At 38.1% G+C, this 25,219-nt stretch overlaps 1 protein-coding gene across 14 annotated transcripts in view; it reads right to left on the bottom strand.

Annotated features, from left to right (window-relative positions):
• Positions 1-25,219, bottom strand: part of Rapgef6 (Rap guanine nucleotide exchange factor 6) — a 173,865-nt gene that overhangs the window by 107,879 nt on the left and 40,767 nt on the right. For 12 of the 14 annotated variants that reach the window (XM_028880003.1, XM_028880004.1, XM_028880009.1 and 9 more), the window contains exons 5-6: positions 23,451-23,520; positions 12,407-12,550 (exon numbers count right to left, since the gene is read on the bottom strand). In XM_028880003.1, coding sequence (XP_028735836.1) covers positions 12,407-12,550; positions 23,451-23,520 — 214 coding nt within the window. The remainder of the gene's footprint in view (positions 1-12,406; positions 12,551-23,450; positions 23,521-25,219) is intronic. The other 2 variants (XM_028880006.2, XM_028880007.2) reach the window with 1 other exon arrangement.

Genomic DNA, 25,219 nt, shown 5'->3' with positions numbered 1-25,219 from the left:
TTGAAAGTCAGAAGAATACATCAAATCCCATAGAACTAGAGTTATGAATAGTTGTGAGGCACCATGTGGGTGCTGGGAGTCTGGCCCTGGTCTTCTAGAAGAGCATCTGGTGCTCTTAACCACTGAACTATCTCTTCAACCCCTTAAGTTTGCTCTTCCTTTCCATCATGAAGATAGAGGTGATTGAATTCAGGTCATCAGGCTTGGTGCCAAGCACCTTTACCTGGCTGAGTCATGTCACCAACTTAAAGTTCAAATAAGTCCTACTCTGAGGTTGTTAACATCTCTAGAAATTAATCTTCTACCTGTGAAATGGGGAAAGGCAAAGAAGAGTTTGTACTGTTTTCTGGCACACCTCAAACTGCAAAAAGCCACAGGAATATTTAGGTTAAGATGAGAAGGCAATACATTTGAAGGAAGAAGACACACATCCAAATGATGGCAATGTGGTACACAAAAGCAATAGGCCTAAATCAAGACTTCTGCAAAGGATCCTCTGAAATGAGTGACACTAGGCCATTCACTGCAAATAAGGGATGGCTATCAACATTAGGATTCAGTTTGAACCAAAAAAATACCAAAATGAGTAAAAAGGCTGTGTCTGCAAATAAAGAAGCTGCTGCTATACTGTATTTAGCAGGAGCAGTGGGCTCATTGTACACACTCATGTCAAGCTAATTTGTACTTATTCTCATCTCATTCTTATTTGCTAGCTTATTTAATTTCATTTACTTTAGTGTATTTAGGAAAGTTTTTGCAATGCTGAGTGTTTTACAGAATATCAGACACTAGTCAAAGTCCTTTAATAAACCTGTAAGTTATCAATCCAAACATATGAACACCCCCAGAATTATGACACCACCACCAAAACCCACAAATCAAAAGACATTCAGATCAAACAAAGCTCACACAACTTGACTAAAGACACATAAAGCTAAGCAAACTTATCATCAAGACGTACTCTGAGAATACAATGAAGCTCTCATTTTTAAGTCAAGAGCAATGTAATATAAAGAGTAAGACACACATTTGATGGGATATTCTAGAAGCACAGGTACATGCCTAGCCTTTCTAAAAAGAAAATGATATGGAATTGAGTCCTGGAGATCAATAGGTTTTAGGTAAAATAACAAAGAATAAAGGGAGATATACAGTAAAATGAATAATACAAGATTTATATAAAAACATGGCCTTTTTAAGGACCAACAATCTGGCATGGTCAAAATATAGGAGATACATAAAAAGGAAATATAAAACCAGAGAGATGAGGGCCTATGCTATTCAATCTGGTAGCTAATAGCTACCACATATCTATTTAGTTACTTATATTTATTAAAAACTAAATAAAGTTAAAATTTTAGACACTGAGTTACATTAGCCACACTTTAAGTGCTCAGGCACCACACGTGAGTGGCTACTGCCAATCAGGGCAGCACCAACACAAGGCACCTGCACCATCACAGCAAGTTCTACTGGACAGACTGGTCTAGACTGTGCATGTCCTCATGCTGGATCACTGCAACTTCTCTGACAGATTGTGGTAAACCATAAAAAGAATTAAGAAAACAAGGACACTGTTAGAACTTCACTAGAACTTAGAAAAGCAGAACGAACAGACCAGTTGGTGGCGGGGGCAGGAGAATATGGAGAATAGGGCTAGCAGTAGGGGAGCCAGTTCAGAATAGGTTTTAAAATCAAATACAATAATGACTAAGTACATTTGTCTTAATAAAGAGATTATATAATACTTTCAGCTTAAAAATGTCCCCAATTTTAATAAAAACACTTTGCACAGTGAGCTTGGGTGATGCTGTAACTGTCTCTGAAGAAAATCAAGGCAGGGGTGGCACATGGATAAGGCAGGAGAATCAGGAGTTCAAAAATAACCTGAGTTATATAACAGGACCTGGCATAACAAAGCAGCTGTGAGCACTTAGAACAGTGACACAGAAACTGAAATAGGGACACATTTTAAACAACTGATGGAAAAATCTACAGGTAGCGAGAATTAGGCAACAGGTGTGCACTTATGTTCCAAATACTTCCACAAAAGCCCAGTCAAACAGGCAGGCAAGATGTCAGTGCCACTGCTTTAGTGGCAAAGCAATCAACGCACAAGCATTTAGATGACCTATGACCTCATACAGTTAGTTAGTGGAGGAAGGACTTAGGCAGCTGGCTCATCCAGCTGTGGGATTCTCTATACATGGCTTAATTACAGACTTTACTCACTAAATATTGTTCGCAAACATCTTTGAGCTATGTCTAAATACTATATACATCTTCAAAGGTCCATGGTCTGAGAAGAATTAACAATGTACAAATGGCTATAAAGTATGAAAACATTCTGAATATCCCACGGCAATAGGAATACTTATAATCTTAAAACCTCAGTGTACGTAAGCATTAGAATTTCTAAACAGTGCTAGTAAAAATCTGACCTTATCAAGTGCTGCTGAGTAAGAGGGACAAGTTACTTTTTCTTCTTAGACAATGGGAACAAATACAACAAAGAATGGAGATATTGCAGGCACCATAGAGAACAAGTTCTCGGTTTTGTTTTAATTGATGTTAAACCTAACATTTAATATATGATCTAGTCACCTACTCCTGGGTATTAACTTAAGGAAACTGAAAATAAATGTATCAACAAAGATGTATACACAAATGTTCATAACTGCCCCCAAATTAAACAATTAAATACTTAGCAATAGGCAAAAAATGAAAGAAACTGTGGCATACCAAAACAATGGAATACTACTCAGCAAAAAAGTGGGGGAATAACAAATACATAATATGGTACATCTCATCATAATCACTGAAACAAGTATGACAGGCACAAAGAATAATGTACCATATGAAGCCATATAAAGTTTTAGAAAATAAAACTAATCAACACTGAGAAAAAGCAGAGTAGTGGCCGCTTCAAGACAGGGATTTAGGAAAGGACTGATTACAAAGGGAGACAAAGAAGCACCTGGGAATGATAGAAATGCTTATCTTGATCATGCTGACCGCTATATAGGCCTGTGTATAATACCAAATTGTGCATGTCAAGTATGAGTCATGTACTATTTACAGATCAATAAAACTAAAAAGACACATCAACTATTACAAAGACTGAGGTTTTAAATATATCACTACTATAGTGAGGTCTGGAGGTACAGGCCATAATCAAAGCTGCTTGGGAAGCTGAGACTGTAAGTTTTATACTGACCCGCTACAGACTGAGCTCAAGCAACCACTTGGGCAGCTTTTGAGACCGTCTCAAACGTAAGATGAAGGCTGAGTATGTAGTGCAGCTGTGAAGTGCTTGCCTAGCAATGTTTTAAGGTGTTGAGCTCAATCATCAGCACTACACTCTTTTTTTTTTTTTTTTTTTTTTTTAATTTTATTCTTTTTACAGGTTCCATCTCAGGACCAGAGTTTCAGAGCTCAGAAGCCTTGTTCTGGCCACAGCCCCATCTCAGGAAACGCAGCCTGGAGGACACAGGTTCTACACGTACACTCCCCCACATAAGTCGATTTTCCCGGCATTTAAAAGTCAACTCTTTTCCCTTGCTCTCCTGCTCCATTCTGTTGTGTACATAGGGTGCCAGAGGAGGAACCCAGGGCTTCCAGGCACGCTAAGCACCATGTTCTACCCTGAGCTACACCCTCAGATTTTTTGCTGTTGTTAGTTAGGGTCTGTGTAGCCCTGGCTGGGACTCCCTATGTGGACCAGGCTAGTTAGAATTCCCAAAACCTACCTGCCTCTGCCTCCTGAGTACAGGGAGGAGAGGTCACCAGGTCTGGCCAGTCAGAGTTTTTGTTGTGGTTTTTTGTTTTGTTTTGTTTAGAAAAATCTTACTGTAGCCAAAGCTGGCCTTGAACTCGCAGTGATCCTCCTGTCTCAGCCTCCCAAGTGCTGGGATTACAAGTAGCACTACACTCTTTACATTAAAATATTTTCACACTGAAGTTATGACTGCCATTGGGAAGAATGAATAAGATCATAATACATTTATGCATGCATTAAGACATCACAATAAGACTATTTTATATAGCTAATAAACTCTAAAATGTTCCGAATAAGCCATTTTTTCAGTTATTCTGATTTGTGTGTGTGAACTCATGCACATGTATACAAATGCTAAGGATTAAATCCAGAGCCTTAGTGAATGCTAGGCAAGCACTTTACCACTGAGCTAGCTATATTTCCCAGCTCTTTGCAATTATTCTAAGTATTCAGTTAGAATAACTTAAAATCTATGCAAAATCTTTAATATTCACAAAATCATCATATATAGGTTATGTCCTAAATATTAAGTGTGACAAAGAAAATAGTGGTAAAATATTCTGTACATCTTTGAGAACTTTATGCCTTTAGCACTCTAGCAAGAAAAAATTGATGGGTTTGTAAATTGAAAAAAAAAAAAAAAAACAGACTATCAAAATGCAGGTGGGTGGATTTCTGAGTTCACGACCAGTCTGGTGTACACATAACAAGTTCCAGGCCAGCCAGAGCTACACAGCAAACAAAGACTACTGCCCCCACCCTGCCCCGCAAAAACAATCCTGTATTTTTTCCCTCTGATTTGCTGACAATAAGACAAAGGAAATAAAAGACTTTACAGTGGTTATACCACCAGTCCTCTATAAATGCTTTTACAGAAATTAAGTCTGCAGTTTTCTTTTGTAAAAACTTGCAGTCTCATGAACTTCAGATGAGTTTTCTCAAAGAAGCAGCCATGCTGGCAGTGGTGGTACACGCCTTCAATTCCAGCACTCAGGAGGCAGAGGCAGGCGGATCTCTTTGAATTTGAGGCCAGCCTGGTCTAGAGTGAGTTCTAGGACAGCCAGGGATACACAGAGAAACCCAGTCTCGAAAACCAAACTAAGCCAACAAAACAAAACAAAACAAACAAAAAAACACCCAAACTTCACAATTAAATTACTTAATTTTTGTACAGGTACATATTGAATGTTGAGCATATTTCCCTTGCGTTCATTCCCCCAACACCCCCTTTCTTACCTCTTCCATTTGTCTTTGTTCCCTAGATAGTTTCACTTCTACTTTAATCATATAATATATACATACATACACACACATGCATACATGCATAAATACATACATACATACATACGGTTTTATGTGACCATATATAACATCTAACAAACACAAATGAAATAAAACACATTATTTATCTGACTGGCTTAATTCGCTTAATATGAATACTCCAGTTATATCAGTTTTTCTGCAAACAATATAACCTCATTCTTGTGTGTGTGTGCATGTGCACGTGTGTGTGGTGTCATATATATGCAGTAATCAGAAGATAATCTCAGATACCGTTCCTAGGTGTTGTCTACCTGTTTTGAAAATCTTTCACCAGCTAGGAACTTGCTAAGTAGGGTATAGACTGGCTGGAGACCAGAGCTGCCTGTTTCTACCTCCTCACTGCTGGGGTTACAAGTTTGGATTATCACACTAGCCTTTTCAAATTCGGGTTCTAGAGATGGAACTCAGGCTGTCACATTTGCAAGGCAAGCACTTTTTCATGGAGCCATCTGTCCAGTTCTCTCATTTTATTGTGCGTGCGTACACACACACACACACACACACACACACACACACACACACACACACTTCCCTCACCCTATCTCTGCTGTTAAAACACTAAGCTGGGTCTGCACCTATTTTTACTGGTGCTGCAATAAGCACTGGTGTGCAAGTGCCTCCTCAGCTCTGACCTGCTGACGTGGAGTTCTTCAGGGTAGTATGCAGGAGTAGTGTGACTGGCCCAGACGGCAGACCTACTTTGAGTTTTGAGAGACTGTCATATCGATTTCTGTAAAGGCTGGACTAGTTCACATTCTCACGAAGAGTGTCAATATAGCATTTTCTAAACTGCCTGAAATATAGCCTTAAGCGACACAAAGTATTAATTCAAAGATACCACGCATATAAACTCTGGTAAAAATCCTTTTCAAACCTAGTCTCATTACTAATCATGTTTGTCTCAGTTGATCAATAAAGTTCTCATGATTTACCAAATTCCTGACAGTACACGGTATGGAAACTAACACAAGCAGTCAGTCACCCAGGCCTCTATATGCCAAATGCCACTTAAAGAGCTATCACCAGAGAAAATGCTAAGGACCAACTGCTTGCTCTAGGCTACTCATGGAATCAAAATATATAAATATGACTTTCTTTAGCACACAGGAAGGCTAAAAGCAAATGACTCATGTGAACCACAGACCTCAAGAGGAAATACAGATTCTATGCCTTATCACATGACACCCAAAACAAACAAAAACCTGGGGAAAGAACATATTAAGTTGAGACTAAAATATGCAAGCAACTCACAAATATGTAGGTGCCAATGCATGCGCACACACAGATAGTATATGTATTCTTTAACTCATTATACAAAGAGAGCCAAATAACATAAAGATCCTTTGGTTTGGCAGTACTATGTCTTGTAATTTTTTTCTAGAATAATTAACATACTGGAATATATATCCAAAATGATATTTTGTAGGAAATCATTGTAAAAAACAAAAAAACTAGAAATAAGTTCAATGACCAAGTATTAAGAGTTCAATGAACAAAGGATGACATATTGCTATAATGAGTAAGGAAGAGCAATATTGTGGGCTTGGCATGCTGGTTATGTGTTAGGGATGCTGAGCTAGGAAAATCTCTTGAGCCCAGCAGTTTGAGATAAGCCTGGGCAATACAGTGAGATGCTATCTTAAACAAAACAAAACAAATCAAAGGAATAATGCTAGAAGAAAGCTTAAATTTTTATTTTTTTAAAGATGTGTGTGTGTGTGTGTGTGTGTGTGTGTGTGTGTGTGTGTGTGTTTTGTCTGCATGTATGCCTGTGTACCATGGGCATGCCTGTACCCTACGTGTGTGCCTAGTGTCCAGGAAGACCAGAAGAGGGTATTAGATACCCTGGAACTAGAGTTACAGACAGTTCTGAGACACCACATGGCTGCTGAGAATCAAACCTGGGTCCTCTGCAAGAGCAAATAGTGCTCTTAAGCTCTCAGCCATCTCTCCAGACCCTAAAAATTGAAGTTTAAAAACTTCAGAACACAAAGACATCTACTACAAGAAGGTCTTTAGGATTTTAAACAGATCTGATCAGAAAATACCTTCACTGTACCATTTTATATTTGTCCAAAGAATAAGAAACAGAACTCTACAAACTGTAACAGTGCCACATCACACTGCAGGTCATGTTATTAGGACAACACAGATGTTTTTCAGCAGAATTCTTACAGGCCAGCCCAGGATGCCATGGCATACTTCAAGTACTGAAAGAGATTAGCTGCCAATTGAGAACATTAGTCCCAGCAGAGCTATTCTTAAGAAATTAAGGCAAAAGACAAGCCTCAAAAAACAAAACAAAACCAAACCAAAAAAACCTCAGGGACACCCTCGAGGAGTGAAAGACAGATTACCACCATCAGGAAAACAAAGTGCAAAACTCAGAAAAGACAAAACCAAACAGAGAAAGCAATCCCATCTTATACAGTAAATCAACAACCGAAAGAGAAAAGGAGGAAGGATAATCAAAACGATGAAGGGCTGAGCATGCTCAGTAGCAGAGCACCCACTTAGCATGTGCTTGGCTGCTTGGCCCTGGGTCCAAGATCCTCAGCCCCAAATAAACTACGAGAAGAAAATTAACAAATGATAGGAATATGCCTTTGTCAGAAGTAACCTTATAAATGAATTCTCCAATTAAAAGATACAATTGCTGGATTTATATATCCAACAATATGGGGCCTTCATTAGTAACAACACACACAGAATGAGGTGACAGGCTGGATAAGGCAGTCCATGCAAATAGAACCAAGAGCAGACAGATACAGAGACACTTGTACCTGAAAACAGACTAGGAAGAAATCAGAAATTAATACAACTGTACAGAACTAAACAATAGAGATGGAGCCAGTACTAGAGCACTTGAAGAAGGAAAAAAATTTAAAACCCCTTAAAACAAGTGAAGATAACAATATAACAAAACTTATAGGATACAGAACAAGCAGTACTAAGAATTTTCTATCAATAATTACGTACATTGAAGAATAGAGTATCAAATAATGTAATGGTGTACCTCCATGACCGATACAAGCAAACCCAAACCCAAACCCAAATTAATAAAACAAAAAGAAACAGCAAAGATTGGAGACGATAATACAAAAGGCCAAAGGAATGAAGAAGTGAGGAGAGAGATGAGAATATGGATGTGAGTGTGTGGGTAGAGGGCAGTCACAGAACAACCTTGCGTGTGGGTCCCTGCCTTCTACCTTGTTTAGGACAAGGGAGATGTTCTACCTTGTTTGCAGTTATATACTCCAAGCTAGATGGCTAGTGAGTTTCTGGGGATTTTCCAGGCTCTACCTCCCATTTTACTACAGGAGCACTAAGATTAACAGAAGTGTGCCACTGCCCATGAGCTTATAAGGGGCTTCTAGAGAATTAAATTCCAATAAATTCACACTTGTTCATTTGTTTACTTTTCTCCTTCAAATAGTGAAACTGCCTCACAAACTAAGTAAACAGGGGCCAGGGAGGTAGCTTAATGGGAAGAATTTAAGTTCAATATCGAAAACTCATTCATAAAAGGGAGTGAGGGAGGGAATTAGCAAACGGGTCTGGTGGTGCACATCTTTAATTCCAGTACTGTGATCTCTGTGAGTTTGAAATCAGCCTGATATACAGTACAGTGTCTCACAGAGGAGCCCTAGCAGGCCAGAAACTTGCTATATAGACAAGGTTAGCCTTGAACTCACAGAAATCTGTCTTCCCCTGCCTTTTGAGTAATAGAATTAAAGGTGTGTGCCACCACATCAGGACTCAGGACTGTTTTTAAATATATACGTTGCTGAAAAAGATACAATGAAAGCAGCACAATTCATAAGAGCTATAAAGCAAACTGAATGTTTCAACTCCACCCATTTAAAAAGAAAAATCACAAAAACAAACCAAAGAATAAATTTAACAAAGGAAGCCACAGACTTCTCAAATGAAATTTTTTCTATGTTCATATACTGATAATTAATATTGCAATGTTTGGGGGTTGGAGAGATGGCTCACTGGTTGGGAGTGTATTGTTGCTGTAGAGCACCGGAGTGCAGTTCCCAGGACTCAAATGGGCAGCTCACAGTCTCTTGTAACTCCAGTCTAGGGCATCCAACACCACCTTTCCAGCTTCCATGGGAACATGTACTTATGTGTTGCAGATACACAAATACTATTAATACCCATACTATCCAAAGCAACTTGAAGGTTTGCAATCCCTTTGAAACAAAACAAGGGGGAAAAATGTCATGGAAGCACAGACGACCTGAAACAGCCAAAAAGAATATAGAAAACAGGAACAAAGCTGTAAGCACCACAGTACCTGAGTTCAAACAGCACTCAACAACAGTAAACTGAAAATGTTGGTATTAGCATAAGAACAGATACGTAGATCAACAGGAGAGACAATGACTGAAAAAAAGTCCACACATCTACAGTCAATCGATTCCCAACAAGATGCTGAAACCACTTGAGAAAGGACAGCCCTTTAATAAACATTGCCAGGAAAACGGATACGCATCTCTCTAACCTTGCACAAGAGACCAGAGACCTGAATCTCCGTAACTACTAGAAAAATTTCAGAGGACACACTTCAATGCTGAATATAGGCAATGTCTAAATAAAAGCCAAGCAATAAAATGCCAACAATAGGAACAGAAATAACAAACTAAAAGCTTCTATACATAAAGAAAACAATAAAGTGAAAAAATACGAAAAATTCCAACTATTCACCCAACATAAGATTAATACCTATAATATATAAGAAACTCAGAAACAACAAAAAAGAAAGAAAGAAAGAAAGAAAGAAACTCAGAAACAGTAAGAAAAGCTTCATGTAGTCCTATTGGAAAAAAATTGGCAAATGGCCTGGGGTGTGTGGGTGGTGCATGCCTTTAATCCCAGTACTCAGGAGGCAGAGGCAGGTGGATCTCTGAATTCGAGGCCAGTCTGGTCTCCAAAGAGAGTTCCAGAACAGCCAGGACTGTTTTACACAGAGAAACCCTGTCTTGAACACCCTTTCCCTCAGAGGCAAATGATCAGAACACATTCCAAAGGTAGGAATATAATGATCAATAAATGTAATCTTAAAATGTCTATCATAATTACTCAATAAATCAAAATTGTGATGAAATATCACCATAGCCATCTAGGAAATCAACTGTCAAAAAGACAGACAAACTAAAAAACACAAAAGGCTGACAGGGAAATTACTCTCTCACACTCTATAGGTGAGTTGTAATTAGAAGAACCATTATGGAAGACAGTGTGGAAGCGCCTCAAAGAGCTGAGAACTGTTGGGTGTGCTGGTGCCCTTTTATCTCAGTACTTGTGTGTATCACAATTCAAAGCCAGCCCTGGCTACATAGCAACATCCTGTCTAAAACAAAAGAAAATGAAAGAATCTAAAAACAGATCTGTATAAGTGTATTCCTAGGGATACATGAATCATTGCATTTTAATATGTTTAGTGGGACATTATGAGGGTACCCACCAATGAATGAATGAAGACAAAATATAGTATATGTACAAAATTCAGCATTATCCAGTCATAAAGAAGGCTAAATCCTGTCCATCAAAGCAAGATAGATGGAACTGGACAAAGCAGATACAGAAAGTATTCCTCTCACTTATGGAGAAGCTAAGAAAAAGCTAATTTCGGGCAGCAGGGACAGTTCAACAGGCAGAGTACACATAAGATGCAAGTTGGATTACCCAAACCACCATATAAAGGTAATGGTACAGACACATACATACAGAAACTGAGATTTCAGGGTTTCATTGGCTAGCCAGTCTAACCGAAATGGTGAATTCTAGGTTCATTGAGATACTCTTGTTTCAAAAATTAAAGTGTAAAGTAACAGAGGGTAATACTTAAAGTTGGTTTCTAGCTTCCATAAGGACACCCACAGGTGAATGCACCCCCATACCCTGCAGAAATATGAACACACACAGTCAATCTGAACACAAAATGGCAATTAACAAGAGGTTAGGTAGAGTACTGATGGAGATATATAAAAGGTTGGATTTGATGGGTGTGCAATGTATGCAAGTGATAACAGGACACGGAATACCATTAATATAGTCTATAAAAAGTACACATGACCAAATACTGAGTTCCAAGTTAATCAATTATGGCATATTATTATAAGGGCGCACTATGCACTCATTCAAAATACAAAGAAAATCCAACAGTATTCGAAGATGTTTCAGATTATATAACAAGTTTTTAAAATTCACAAAATATACTTTTAAGTTTAAAAAAATTTATAATACACACATTGTATAAGGCAAAAAAAGAAAGTTTAATTAGTATCAGGAAAATCAACTGTATATTTAAAAATAAACTGTTACTTTGTATGGTTGAGGTATTGGTTGTAAATTTTGGGACGAGTATTGTTTATTTTCAAAAACAGAACATAGTGAATTAATTAAATTAGGCAAATGTGACAGAATCTTTAAAAGTGACTTCAATCCCATTCATATTCTAGTAAACCACTTCCCTGACTATCTTCCTCTATCCTGCCACAGAATGAGACCACTTCTGTCCTACCAACCAAAAGAACAGACTCTTTTGTCAATTTTTCTGCAACCAACTATCCCAGCACTCTAATACTGTCATTTAAACGCAGACCAAAGGGGGAAAGTGGCAGGACAACTTAACAGTTCTGAAACTCTGCAATGCTGACTCCTTGGAAGACATAATTATGAAATCTTCCCTTAAAAATCCACATGAACCTATTCTTCCCCAAATTATTTTTATTTCTCAATTTAACCACTTCTCAGTCTAAAAAGATGTTATCTGCAACAACAGAGTTAAAAGACTTCTAAAGTAGCAGCTTCCTTTCTCTGGTTTTCACAAAGCCCAGTGTTTCATTTGCTTCTTTTCAAGTATTTGTATGTGAAGATGTAGCTTTAACACATATTTCTACACTAGCGTCTGGTTTATGTGTGACTAACAGTCCTGCAGGCCAGGGAAAAACTGCCACCCTTTCTTTCTTTTGTATGTCTTCCATAACATTAGTCTACAGCCTGAGTTCTCAGACTCAATCTACAGCCTATTCAGACACTAGAAAGGTAAGAAAATTCACAAGTATAGCCAAGAAGCTACAGCAAATACTTCCTTTGGTTAGTTATTTAAAGTAAAACAAAGCTAGAGCAAAATTCCCAAGATAAGAAGACTTCTAATCAATCCAACAGCCAAGCAGAAATGTTTTTTAAAAATCGTATGTTTATCTTACCTTAACTTTCACACAGAGACCAAAAATTAAACATATTTTAATGAAAATCAAGGATCTACGAATTAGTCTGAAATATACTCACCGAAAGGTAGTTATTAACATCCACTCCATCAGTTATAGTTTGGCGCTCTCCTTTATAGTTAATTTTCCGAAACCTTCGTCGAGACTGTCTGGCAGGAATTTCTCTTTGTAAAATACTATCTTCATTATCTTTGGAATTCTCTACCTGAAATACATGTTCACATTCCTGATTAAATAACCAATTTTTCCATCTTACTGACAGTCTATGAAGTCTTAACAGGCTCATAAGGAAGCTTCATTTACTTCTGCCAAGAAAGTGCCTGAAGAAACAGTCTGCACAAGGCAATGTTCTGAATTGAAAAAGATTAAAGACCATGTTTTTATAAAGAACCAGAGACCACAGTTTCCTTCCAGGAAACCGTCTGTCTTGAGCACATAAACATATATCCGGTAAGTAAAGACTCTTACCCAGAAACGAAGGCTGCTAACTACACCTACACATTTAATAATTATAACTTGGATGTTAGTCTAATTACAAACTTCCTGATTATGCACTTATTTTACTTAGCAAACAATCACAGCTATCATTTTAGTGAACTAGTGAAAAGCAAAACAAAACTACTCTTATTCTTTGATAGAAATACCTTGGTGTTCATTTTAATGCGTAACAACAGAGTAAAGATGGAACTAAAACCGACAGAGGAACCAGCAGTTATGGAGGTGGCTTCCAATGGACATGCACATATAAGTGTCACTCTACACCACTACTTCCAGGTATTACCATCTCTAGAGAAAACAAAATGAAACCCCCAAGGATTGTTACCTTCCCAGCTCATAGAGTGACCCTTACTAAAGTTGAGCTGGCAGGACTATGAATTTGCAAAACCTGTAATGTTGACAAAGACTGCTATCCAATCATAGAGTATATTATTACTGTAAAAACCCACAATGTTTTAAAAAGATTTAGTTTTCACTTATATGCATGTGTGTATATGTCTGTGTGAGTCAATACCACATATGTAAAGATGCCTAAGGAGGCCAGAAGAGGACAATGAATTCCCTGAAGCTGGAGTTAGGGGTGGCTGTGAGCTGCTCTATGTGGGTGCCGGGAACTGAACCTGAGTCCTCTTCAATAGCATTCTCTTCAGGCCCCCAAACTTAAATCTTCCTACAAATGTACGCTGGTAAGTTCTAAATTATACTTTATACTAACTTAATACTCTAGAAATGATTTCAGTTTTTTTCATCTCTCTCTGGTAGCACAAAATATGTTCTGGGCACTGAATTAAACAGTTTAGCCAACAATCAATTTCCAGCTTCCATGCTCATCTTCTCAAGTTCAGAGCTATTTCTCAGGAAGTCAGTTCTGTTTGAACATGTTCTCTCCCAACATCCTTTCTTTCAACACTGTCATTACCATCCCGTATTTGACCTTTAATCACTTCAGCCTTAGAATACATCAGTAGTGATCCTGCTGCTTTAGACAAGTTCTCCAATCTTGTACTATAGTTAGAGAAGAGAGCACTGGATGCCCTGGAACTGGAGTTACAGATTGTTGTAAGCTGCCACGTAGATGCTGGGCACTGAACTTGGGTCCTCTCAAGAGCAGCTACTGCTTTCTACCAGAGTCACCTGTGTAGCCAAGATAAATTTAAATTCTTACACCTAATATTCAAAGCCATGTATACCTTCGTCTACCCTAAACTATTTAATTTTTTTCAAGACAGGTTCTTGTTCTGTATCTGTAGCTGGCCTTGAACTTGCAACATTGCTCACTTGGACATGTGCCAGTATACATATCCCCAAGATACTCTTTTTTTTTTTAATTATTTATTTATTATGCATACAGTGTTCTAGCCTGCATCCCTGCAGGCTGGAAGAGGGCACCAGATTTCATTACAGATGGTTGTAAACCATCATGTGGTTACTGGGAATTGAACTCAGGACCTCTGGAAGAACAACCAGTGCTCTTAACCTCTGAGCCATCTCTCCAGCCCCCAAGATACTCTTATAACTTCATCTTAAACAAAAATGACCTTGGAAAACCTACTGACCCCTCGCTCTCACACTCCTCAATAAATCATCTCACATAAAAGCTCTAGAGGCATGTACGATTTTCTGAGGATTTTTTCCAGATATGTTATCTAACATTTCTGTTCTGTTTCAGCTATGAGAAGTTCAAACTGAGGAGCAGCCATGTTAGTATGAGCACTCATGTTTTTTAAATAATTTATACTCTTCTACTAAGTAACTTTACTACGATGACTTCCTTACTATGTATTATCCTTCCCATTTTACTGTCACATGCTAGCAACCATGAAAGACAGATCTTAAAAGCCATTCTTCTAGGTAGTTACATGTAGAATCCTGCCCAAAAGCCTATTCCTTCCCTCTTAACACGTTGGTCTACTACACCTATGACTGTCTGTCAATCTGAATAGATTAAGACTCACACAGGGTGCCAGGTGGTGGTGGTGGTGGTGGTGGTGGTGGTGGCAGCACATGCCTTTAATCCCAGTAATCAGGAGGCAGAGACAGGTGGATCTCTGTGAGTTTGAGGCCAGCCTGGTCTACAAAGTGAGTTCCAGGACAGCCAGGGTGGTTATACAGAGAAACCCTGTTTCAAAAAACAACAACAACAACAACAAAACCCAAAAAGGAATCACACAGAGAAGTAAAAAAAAAAGTTGAGTATTTCCACAGACAATGACAGATTAATCCACTGCTGCCTAAGAACACGGCAATATTACTGGGAGGTAGTAGGACTTAGAAAGGAGGTAGGGTCTAGTTGGAGGAAGTGGATCATGAGGGTGTGCCCTTTTGGTTGTATTTCTTTGGCCTCTTCTCTATTCTTTCTTTGCTTGGATTCTAATATTGAAGTACATGTGCCTACTTAGTCCAGACTTTTTTTTTCTGTTTATGGAGGCAAGATCTCAATAAATAGCCTGAAATGGTTTTGAACTCTTGATATTCTTCCTTGGGTCTCCTGAGTGCTGGGATTAGAGATGTGCATCTCCATGTCAGGCTCAGCTCTGGTAATTTTAAACAGGAATTAAACTTACAGGGAAATAGCATCAAAAGAAAAGCCCAAATGGCATTTCTAAGGGAGCAGGATGGGAGGAAGGATATGAAAAAGATAATTTGCTAAAGAACAGAAGCACTGAGAGGGAAGAAAAACAAAACCAATGGGAAAACACAATTACCATTCAAGGCACATCCGAGCCTATCAGTGATAACAACGAATACAAATGGACATTTTTCCAAGTAAAAAATAAACCTCAAACTAAATACAGAAATAAGGAAACAGATTAAGGCTCATAAAATTTTGAATGTAGGAGAAATTAAAATTATAGGCTGATGTCTCACTAAGAAAACAGAACCCTAAACTTGATTTCAAATTTGATTCTTTATTAATTACCCACCTTGTTCCTACAACCTATGGGCAAAGGCCTGCCTAAGGCAGGCAGCCTTATTTTGGCTCACACTGGAGCACACAGTCTATCCATCAAGGGAAGAAAATGAGGAGGGTGGGAGAGTGAGGAGCTGCCACACCGCATCCCCTGCCAGGAAAGACGACGGATGCTGCTGCTCAGCCCCTTTCTCCTTTTAGGCAGGCCTGGACCTGAGGACATGGGTTGGTGCTGCTCATAGTTAAGATTTGCCTGCCTGCCTCAATTAACTTAATCTAGAAAAATCCCTCAAAGAAATAACCAGAAGTTTCTTCCTTTTAAACCTCATAGCCTGATGATCAACATTAACTATAACAGGTTCAGACTGTGGAAAACATGTTTAACCAATAGCTTATGTTGAACTTTTTTTTTTAGAACATAAGGGAAATTTAAAGTTTAGAAAAATTTAGGTGAGTGAATTGTATTAAAAGACCAAAGAAAGAAAAGGTATAAATCACTGTAAGAAATATTTCAAGGCTGGGCGGTGGTGGCGCACGCCTTTAATCCCAGCACTCGGGAGGCAGAGGCAGGCGGATCTCTGTGAGTTCGAGGCCAGCCTTCTACCAAGTGAGTTCCAGGAAAGGCGCAAAGCTACACAGAGAAACCCTGTCTCGAAGAAAAAAAAAAAAAAAAAAAAAATTTCAAAAACTTCTGATAAATCTCAGTATTTTGACAAAATTAACACTATTAGAAATTACAGTCTTATACATATATCTGTTCTATATATGCTATAAGCTATTAATTCCCAGAGGCACATATCTAATTAGTGGGAAAATGCTATTTATTTAGAATAACATCAGTTCTGTATCAATTATATTTATTTATGGGGTTTAGAATCCTCATCTTACATAAATGCCTAGGTAAAGAAATAACGAGGTAAGACTTCTCAACCCCATCTCTCAGCTCCTCCACTATGCTGATCAACTTTAGCTGGTCACATGCCTCCTTTATTATGATCTAGCACGATCCCTCCTCAGCAGAGTCATCTGTGCTCTCAATTCCATCTTGACAACAGAATGACTTTCTGCTTCTTTTCTGCCTCCTCACCTTCATCTCCCCTTGCTTGTTCTTTTCAAAATTTCTAGGCTTTCTAGTAGAGAATATACTTTTTGTTTTATCTGCATCACCTGTCCACTTTCCAGACTTGAAGAAAATGCTGACTACTGTCAGGGCTGAAGGCATTTTGCCCCTCAAAAGCGGTTCCCTGACACTCAATGGCAATACAGGGTATTACAACTTGAGCCAGAGGAGGAGGAAAAAGCAGTATGCTGCCACTTGTAACCCACACCCTGTCACAATGACCCCCATGCAAAGGCAGAGTCAGGCTGAACAAGACGGGGCCTTGCTGTGGGACGGTCTGTATGTCAAATCTGTTGCTCTGATTGGTCAATAAATAAAACACTGATTGGCCAGTGGCCAGGCAGGAAGTAGGTGAGACAAGGAGAGAGGAGAATTCTGGGAAGAAGACTGAGGCAGAGAGACACTGCAGCCGCCGCCATGACCAGCAGCATGTGAAGACGCCGGTAAGCCACTAGCCACGTGGCAAGGTATAGAATTATGGAAATGGTTAATTTAAGCTATAAGAACAGTTAGCAAGAAGCCTGCCACGGCCATACAGTTTGTAAGCAATATAAGTCTCTGTGTTTACTTGGTTGGGTCTGAGCGGCTGTGGGACTGGCGGGTGACAAAGATTTGTCCTGACTGTGGGCAAGGCAGGAAAACTCAAGCTACAGGGCCTATTTCTGTAGCAGTCTTCCATACTGCTTTTCACAGGCTCACTTCTGGCTCTGTAGTCAGAGGTGGTCAGTGATCACTAAGTTACTCTTTCCTGCTACTGCAGTCTGGCATTTCTCTCTTTAACAAACACAGAATGAAGGCAAATCCCCTACAAATAGAGCAATCCACAAATTTTTGCCATATTTCAACAGAACTCTCCTCCCCATCACAATTCATGGCCATATGTGTTAAGATTCTCAATGAACACACAGGAGTTCACAGAGTAGCTATCTGTTATGAGGACAGTACTGCTAGCCACTGTGTCTGAAAAGGTTCCTCACAAAGCTGAACCAAGTAGCTAAAAACCAAAAACATCTTATGCTGTGGATGATTGATTGATAAATAAAATGCTGATTGGCCAGTAGTCAGGCAAGAAGTATAGGCGGGACAAAGAGGGAGAATTCTGGGTGTGGAAGGCTGAGGAGAAGCATGATATAAGATACTGGTAAGCCATGAGCCACATGGCAAAGTATAGATTTATAGAAATGGGTTAATTTAAGATATAAGAAGAGATAGCAAGAAGCCTGCCACGGCCATACAGTTTATAAGTAATATAAGGGTCTGAGTGATTATTTTATAAGTGGGCTGCGGGACTGCAGGGGCTTGGCGGGACCCAGAGAGAAACTCTCCAGCTACAATCTTTCTAAATGAGAGTTCCACTGACAGTACTTCAAATAATTTGTAATTAGGCAGAGGGAAGAGGAGATACAATTTGGAATCTCTAATTCCCACTTTTTGTGTGGAGAAGCCTATGGATGCTCAAGAAAGGCAATGTGGCTACAACTGCTCAGTCCTAATTTCTTCACAAAATTCATTTTTTTCATTAATTTTAAAATTCACACAGCAATTACACTTACTTATGGGGCATATAACATATGTACTTGCTGTGTATTTATCATTTTATTTACTGAAACACATGGTACTAAGAGGCAGATGAAGCCTGTTATGGCTAGTATTTTTATTTCAACCTTAAGCAATTATGTGTATTTCTTATATTTATTTCTCTGAAATATGTACTCTTTAAGATTTACTTATTTATTTTATTCTATGTGTATGGATGCTTTATGTGCTTCATGATATGTGTAACATATGCATGTCTGGTGCCTGCACCTGTGGAAGTCAGAAGAGGGGATCGGAGCTGGAATTACAGGTGGTTGTGAGTCACAATGTGGGTACTGGACATTGAACCTGGGTCATCTGCAAGAACAAGTGTTCTTAACTGTAGAGTCATCTTTCCTGTCTTGAAATTTGTATTCTTTGTTCATTGGTTTAAAAAAGTTCTCTTGGTACTCAGAAGTACTCTATTTTTGTTCTAGTGGCTAACTTTGTAGTTAAATCATCTATGAAAATTTCCTCTTTATAAAGATAAGTCACATGCTATAAAACCTACATATTCAGTGGCTTTCGATATACTTAGAAAATTGTTCAATGGTCACCAATGTCCCGTTCTAGATAATTATCATCACCCTAAAGAAATTCAGCATCTACTTGTATTCAATCCCTACATACCTTTCCACAAAAGATGACAGCAGGGGCTGGAGAGATGGCTCAGTGGTTAAGAGAACTGACTGCTCTTGCAGAAGACCTGGATTTGATTCCCAGCACCCACATGATAGCTTATAACTATCTGTAAATCCAGTCCCAGGGAATATGACACCTTCTTCCGGCCTCTGTGGTCACTAAATGCAAATGGTACATGGACTTACAGGCAAAACACCCATACATATAAAAATAAAGGCTAAAAATAAAAAGGAATGCCTCAGTGGACATTTAAAAAAAAAGAAAGAAAGAAAAAGGTATAGGCTGTAGCTGGAGAGTTTCTCTCCGAGACCTGCCAAGCCCTGGTAGTCCTGCAGCCCACTTATAAAACACACACACACACACACACACTTACTTATATTATTTAAACTGTTTGGCCTAATGGCTCAGGCATCTTGTTATCTAGTTCTTTTATCTTAAATTAACCCATTTCTATTAATGTATATCTTGCCATGTGGCTCGTGGCTTACCTGTACTTTACATCCTGCTCCTCATCTCTGCGGCTGGCAATCTCTCTCCTCTGCCTTCCACTTCCCAGAATTCTCCTCCCTCTTTGTCCCGCCTATTGATAATCATTTCTACTGTATATAGTCTTGTATTATGTTAGAACCTTCTTATTTAGACAAAAGAAGATGTAGTGGGTAGCCGTTCCAACTTTGACTTGGAAGTGCCACCCCACTGAGGCTTCGGTAACTGTCACGTCTACAAGGCGGAGCCGAGAGAGGACCCCTGAAGACCCAAGATCCGGATAGGCCGGCTCTCTCTCTTGGTTCCTGGATCCTGGACGCTGGAGGCAGACTGAGCAGAGTTCTCCAGAGAACACTGCTGGACTGCGCTACACCTTTCCCAGACACTGTTACCTATCCCTTTACTTGTAAGTTACCCCACAAAATAAACCTCCCTTTTAACTATGTGGAGTTACCTTAATATTTAAACCAATAATAGGCACTAATCTTAATTTTTCCCTATCAATTCCATTTCCCTACTGTAATAAATATATATATGCATATACGCTATGCTGGTAAAAATCTGCCATATTTTAGCATCAGAAATTAAGGAATGTTCCCTTCATAAATAATTTCTAGGGATAGACATGTCCCTAGTATTCTGTATATGAAGGTATCATTATAACTATAAATTTTTATTTGGATTCCCAAATATCCTAGGTTTGACCAATGGGAGTGTTTTTGATCTGGCTCCTGGGTTATTTTAAATTCTCTTACATGCTTCTTTTACCTTGCTGTCTGGTAATAAAAAGTATCGTTTCTTAAGAGGAAGATGGATAAAGAGATATGGGAAAAATCCATTGGTATTTTAAAAATGTACATGTAATATATGTATACATTAAAATTCTAGCCAATAATTTTCCTCATTATAAAATGTATATTTGTGCCAGGCAGTGGTGGCACATGCCTTTAATCCCAGCACTCAGGAGGCAGAGGCAGGTGGATCTCTTTGAGTTTGAGAACAGCATGGTCTACAGAGGAAGTTCCAGGACAGCCAGAGCTGTTACACAGAGAAACTCTATCTCGAAACACCAAAAATCAACCAACCAAACAAAACCAAAGCAAAAAACAAAGGAAACCAAAAAAACAAAACAAAAACAAACACCAAAAAACCCTACTCTACACACACACACACACACACACACACACACACACACTTTGTATGTTAGTATTCTGGATAGTAATACCTGTTTCCTCACACTTGCCCTTTTTTTCCTTGTCCTCTCTTTTTTTGAGGCAAGATCTTAAGTAACTCATGCTGCCTCCAATTCATTATATGGTTTTGAACTAATGATCATCCTGCCACCACCTGGTCAAGTGCTAGAATTTTAAGTATGAATTATCATGCTTGGCTTATAATTAGTTATGTTATAGGCAAACGATTCTTAATTTTTATTAACATTTTCTTACAGTATTTAGCACACACTCATGCATGTACACCAGCCACACCAAGTGTGGAGATCAGGGAACAGCTTCGGGAACGCAGTTGTCAGACTTGGTGGCAAGCACTTTTACCTGCTGAACATAACATCCCACCAGCCCAATGCCCCAACAATTTTATGAGTAAACTAATAGACATATGATAATGTAAGCCAACAAATTCTCTTAGTCAAAGGACATGGTAAAATGACAGAATAAAGTATGAGCTTTAAGCAGAGAAATCTGTATGGAGAAATGAACACAGATATGTACTTATGCATTAGACAGGTTGAGATGCATTTCACCGAGGGGCCCTAGAGGAGCTAGGCACAATCAGCAGCCAGAGCTTGGTTTAGATCCTAAACATTTTCTGAAACAACAAAAAAATCCTACCAAACCCCAGTTACAGAAAAGGGTAACAATTCCAGGTTTAGAGCAGCTAATATGAGACTACAGCATAAAATGATTTTTTAATTTTTGTTTACACAGATATGCTATACAGCTTCTATGTACAATAAGAATTAAAGCACACTGACTGTAAGACACTACAATTCTAGCACCATTACTTCCCATATAAAAACGTATAAAAAATGGGAAACATACCAAACTAAGAAACTCCTATTCAGCCTGAATGGTATTCTTATCATATCCTTTAATAAATACCTTTAAAGAAGAAATTTTCACATCCTACTGAGGATTCCAAATATCCACTGCTTAAAGTAAAAATAAAACAAAAGTCCATGCCTCAGACAAAAATGAATGCAAGGAACATTGACTGAACATGTACTAACTACATAAACAGCCCTTTGCAATACACTAAATGCCCCTTTATCTGTCATTATTCTTTTAGAGTTCTAGCTACAGTCACCAGAAGTGATCACAGAGTAAGAGTTTGAAAGTGACCACATTCATTTTTACAACAGTGAATTGTTACAGTTACTCTATTTTATTAGTAGCTATCTTTAATACCCTCTTATTGTATCTACTTTGTAAATTAATCTTCATCAAAGGTATGTCTATACAGTAAAAGAAGAAAAAAAGATAGTATATAGACGGTTTGGTGCTATGAACTATTTTATGCATCTACTCAGGAACTTAGAACATACTCTCCTGAAGCCAAGGGTGGAATACTAGACGTGGGAGATAACAAACTAAAATATTTTTCTTTCCTTCTAGGAGCTTAAGTTACAGTAGGCTTAATGAAATTTGATTATGTGTGATTCACTTGGAGGAAGAGAGAACAACTTTAGACATCAATCTGAACAGCACCATGAAATGGCAAACTGGTTTAGCTTCAAGCATTTACAAAAATCCTTCATTAAGAGTCAAATTCAGCTGGGTGTGGTGCATGCCTTTAATCCCAGCACGGTGAAAGCAAGAAATAGCAGGATCTCTGCCAGCCTGGTCTACATAACAAACCTGAAGCCAGCCAGAGCTACATCCTGAGACCTCATCTCAAAACCACCACCAGAAATAAAACAAACAGGAAATCAGCCTCACTTTACAACACTTCTCATCAATCAGAAGACATGCCATCTACAGGAGATGCTGGTAGAACAAGAGTTCATTTAGTGAATGCTATTTTCCAAAGCATTCTTCTCAGAATAAGGAAAAAAAGGACTTGTGTTCTCTGAGTGTTTTTTCTTTAAAGTCATTCTGGAGGTGAAAAGATGGCTCAGTGGTTAAGCACTGCTGGGTTTTGTTCCCAGAACCATATGGTAGCTCACAACCACCTGTACCTACAGTTCTAGGGCATCCAATACCCTCTTCTTACTTCTGTGGATGCTGCATACACGTGGTTCACTTATACACATGCAGAAAAAATAACCATATACATAAATATAAATAAATCTTTTAAAAAGCCAGATTTTCTAAAGTTATAGCAGGCCTCTTACGGAAAAATAATAAAAAAATTATTCTTTAAACACAAGCCTAAATGAAAGATCATCTGAAATTATTAAAGAGCCCAAGTATTAGATCCAAACCATTCTTACTTGGGTCTATTTTGTATGTGCCTTTATTTTTCTCCAGGTCTTTCCCTCAAACCATTCCAAGTTTACTGACTACATCAATGACAAAGGAGAAAACACTGCAAAAAAAAAAAAAAAAAAAAGATGGTCCTTTAAGGACATCCTCACACACAGACACATAGACCACAAAAGCCTCTATTTTAATTTTCTGGTGGAACAGGTAAAAGAAATTACCAAATTTGGCACATGTTACCTCTATTACCACGTTGTACATTATTTCAAGATCAAGGAGTTTTAGAGATAAGAATGCATAAAGCTGGTACATCGCTTTGTTGCTACTTAAACATTGCCATAGGTCGTGGAAAGGGAACTGCCTTAGATATTTAAAGCCTACTACATTTAGGGATGAAACTGAAGCATAGCAAAAAAACAATTCAGCGTCTTACCACAATCATTTCTGAAGGTTCTAATACAAGACAATCACATCCTCTTTTTCCTCCAAACTGCTTACCAAAACTACAAAAACAGAAAAACAATTTCTTTAGCAGAAGTTACAATGTATTTGAAAATGGGAAAAAAATAAACAAAAACTCTGAGACATTAAACCAAGAAATTCTAATCTTGAGATTTTCTAACAAAACAAAAATAAGACACACATGAGAGTTCCTGTTAACTGCTCAAATATAACAAATCTCAACATAATTATGTATAAAAAATTTTCTAAAATTCCTTTCTTTACTTTGCCCTCTTGTTTATGAAAGATATCTGACTAATCTCAAATTCTAAAAACTTAACCAAGACTAAATTAAAATAAAACCATTTATGATGTGATATTATAATTATATGTTTTATAACTTTACATTAGATAACAGTCATGGAAACAAAAAAATTTTTAGCAAATAAGGAAATGCAGATAGACAAAATTATTATTTTTTGAAAAAGTGTTGCTAGCCACCAGTTATTGCTAAAAAAAAAAAAAACCTTTAGTAAGACCATATTAAGAGAAGTACTCCAAACAAACAAACAAAAAATTTAAAATGGCCGGGCAGTGGTGGCGCACGCCTTTAATCCCAGCACTCGGGAGGCAGAGCTAGGCGGATCTCTGTGAGTTCCAGGCCAGCCTGGGCTACCAAGTGAGCTCCAGGAATGGCGCAAAGCTACACAGAGAAACCCTGTCTCGAAAAAAACAAAACAAACAAACAAAAAAAAGAGAAGTACTCCATATGCTTCATCTGAGAAAGATTTCTAATCAAATCAAAACTAGAAATAAAAACTAAGCTTTTAAAAAGATAAAGCATCTTTTAAAAAAAACTAGAAAACAACAAAAAGAACTTTGTCAAACACATGAGACACGAAGGTTAATTGTACAGAGTATACTTAAACTTAAGAACAATCTAAAACACCAGTACCACGATCAACTGTAAAAATGGGGCTGAAGAGACTGCTCACTGGTTAAAAGCACATTTGCTCCTGTAGAGAAGCTAGGTTTGGTTCCCAGCACCCACATGGTGGGTCACAACCTTCTATAACTCTGGTACTAGGGGATGACACCCTCTTGTGGCCTCCACTGGTACCAAGCACACACATGTAGACACATGTAGACACATGAAATGAAAAATATGTATCTAAGTAAAATACTGCTTCTATAGTAAGTAACTAAATGGGGAGGGGAAAGATACTAATAATTAAAAAAAAGTTACTAAAAATAAATACAAAGTCATTTATAAGGAAAATTATACAACTTTATCAACAGACTGGAACCAAGGCTTACATGTACAATAACAAGAAGCAAATACTTTTAACAGAAGGCTCGAAATTGTAATTAAACAATTAAAAATATAAGATTTGTTACAAATAATTTACAACAAAATCCTAAGGAAAACTCAGTGAAAGCAGCAGGGTCTGGTGGCACATGACCACATGATTAAAGTATCCCAGCATTCAGAGGGCAGAGGCAGATGGATCTCTGTGAGTTTAAGGCCAGTCAGTGCTATACAGTAAGACCCTGATCCTTCCCCTGCAAAAATCCAATGAAATTACTTTTGAACATTAAAAAAAAAAATCACTTTATTTCTAAGGAGAATTCTGTATTTTCCAAATGGAGCCTTACATTACCTAATACATAATGCTGAAGTCTAAAGAAATTTCATGCAACACAGAATAATAGGAACTGTATATACTCTCTTAAATGAATATACAAAAACAAAAGAAAAAG

This window comes from Peromyscus leucopus, chromosome 8b (genome assembly GCF_004664715.2).
Source record: "Peromyscus leucopus breed LL Stock chromosome 8b, UCI_PerLeu_2.1, whole genome shotgun sequence".
Lineage (NCBI taxonomy): Eukaryota > Metazoa > Chordata > Mammalia > Rodentia > Cricetidae > Peromyscus > Peromyscus leucopus.
The sequence above is the reverse complement of the archived record's forward strand: the minus strand, read 5'-3'. Positions and strand labels throughout refer to the sequence as shown.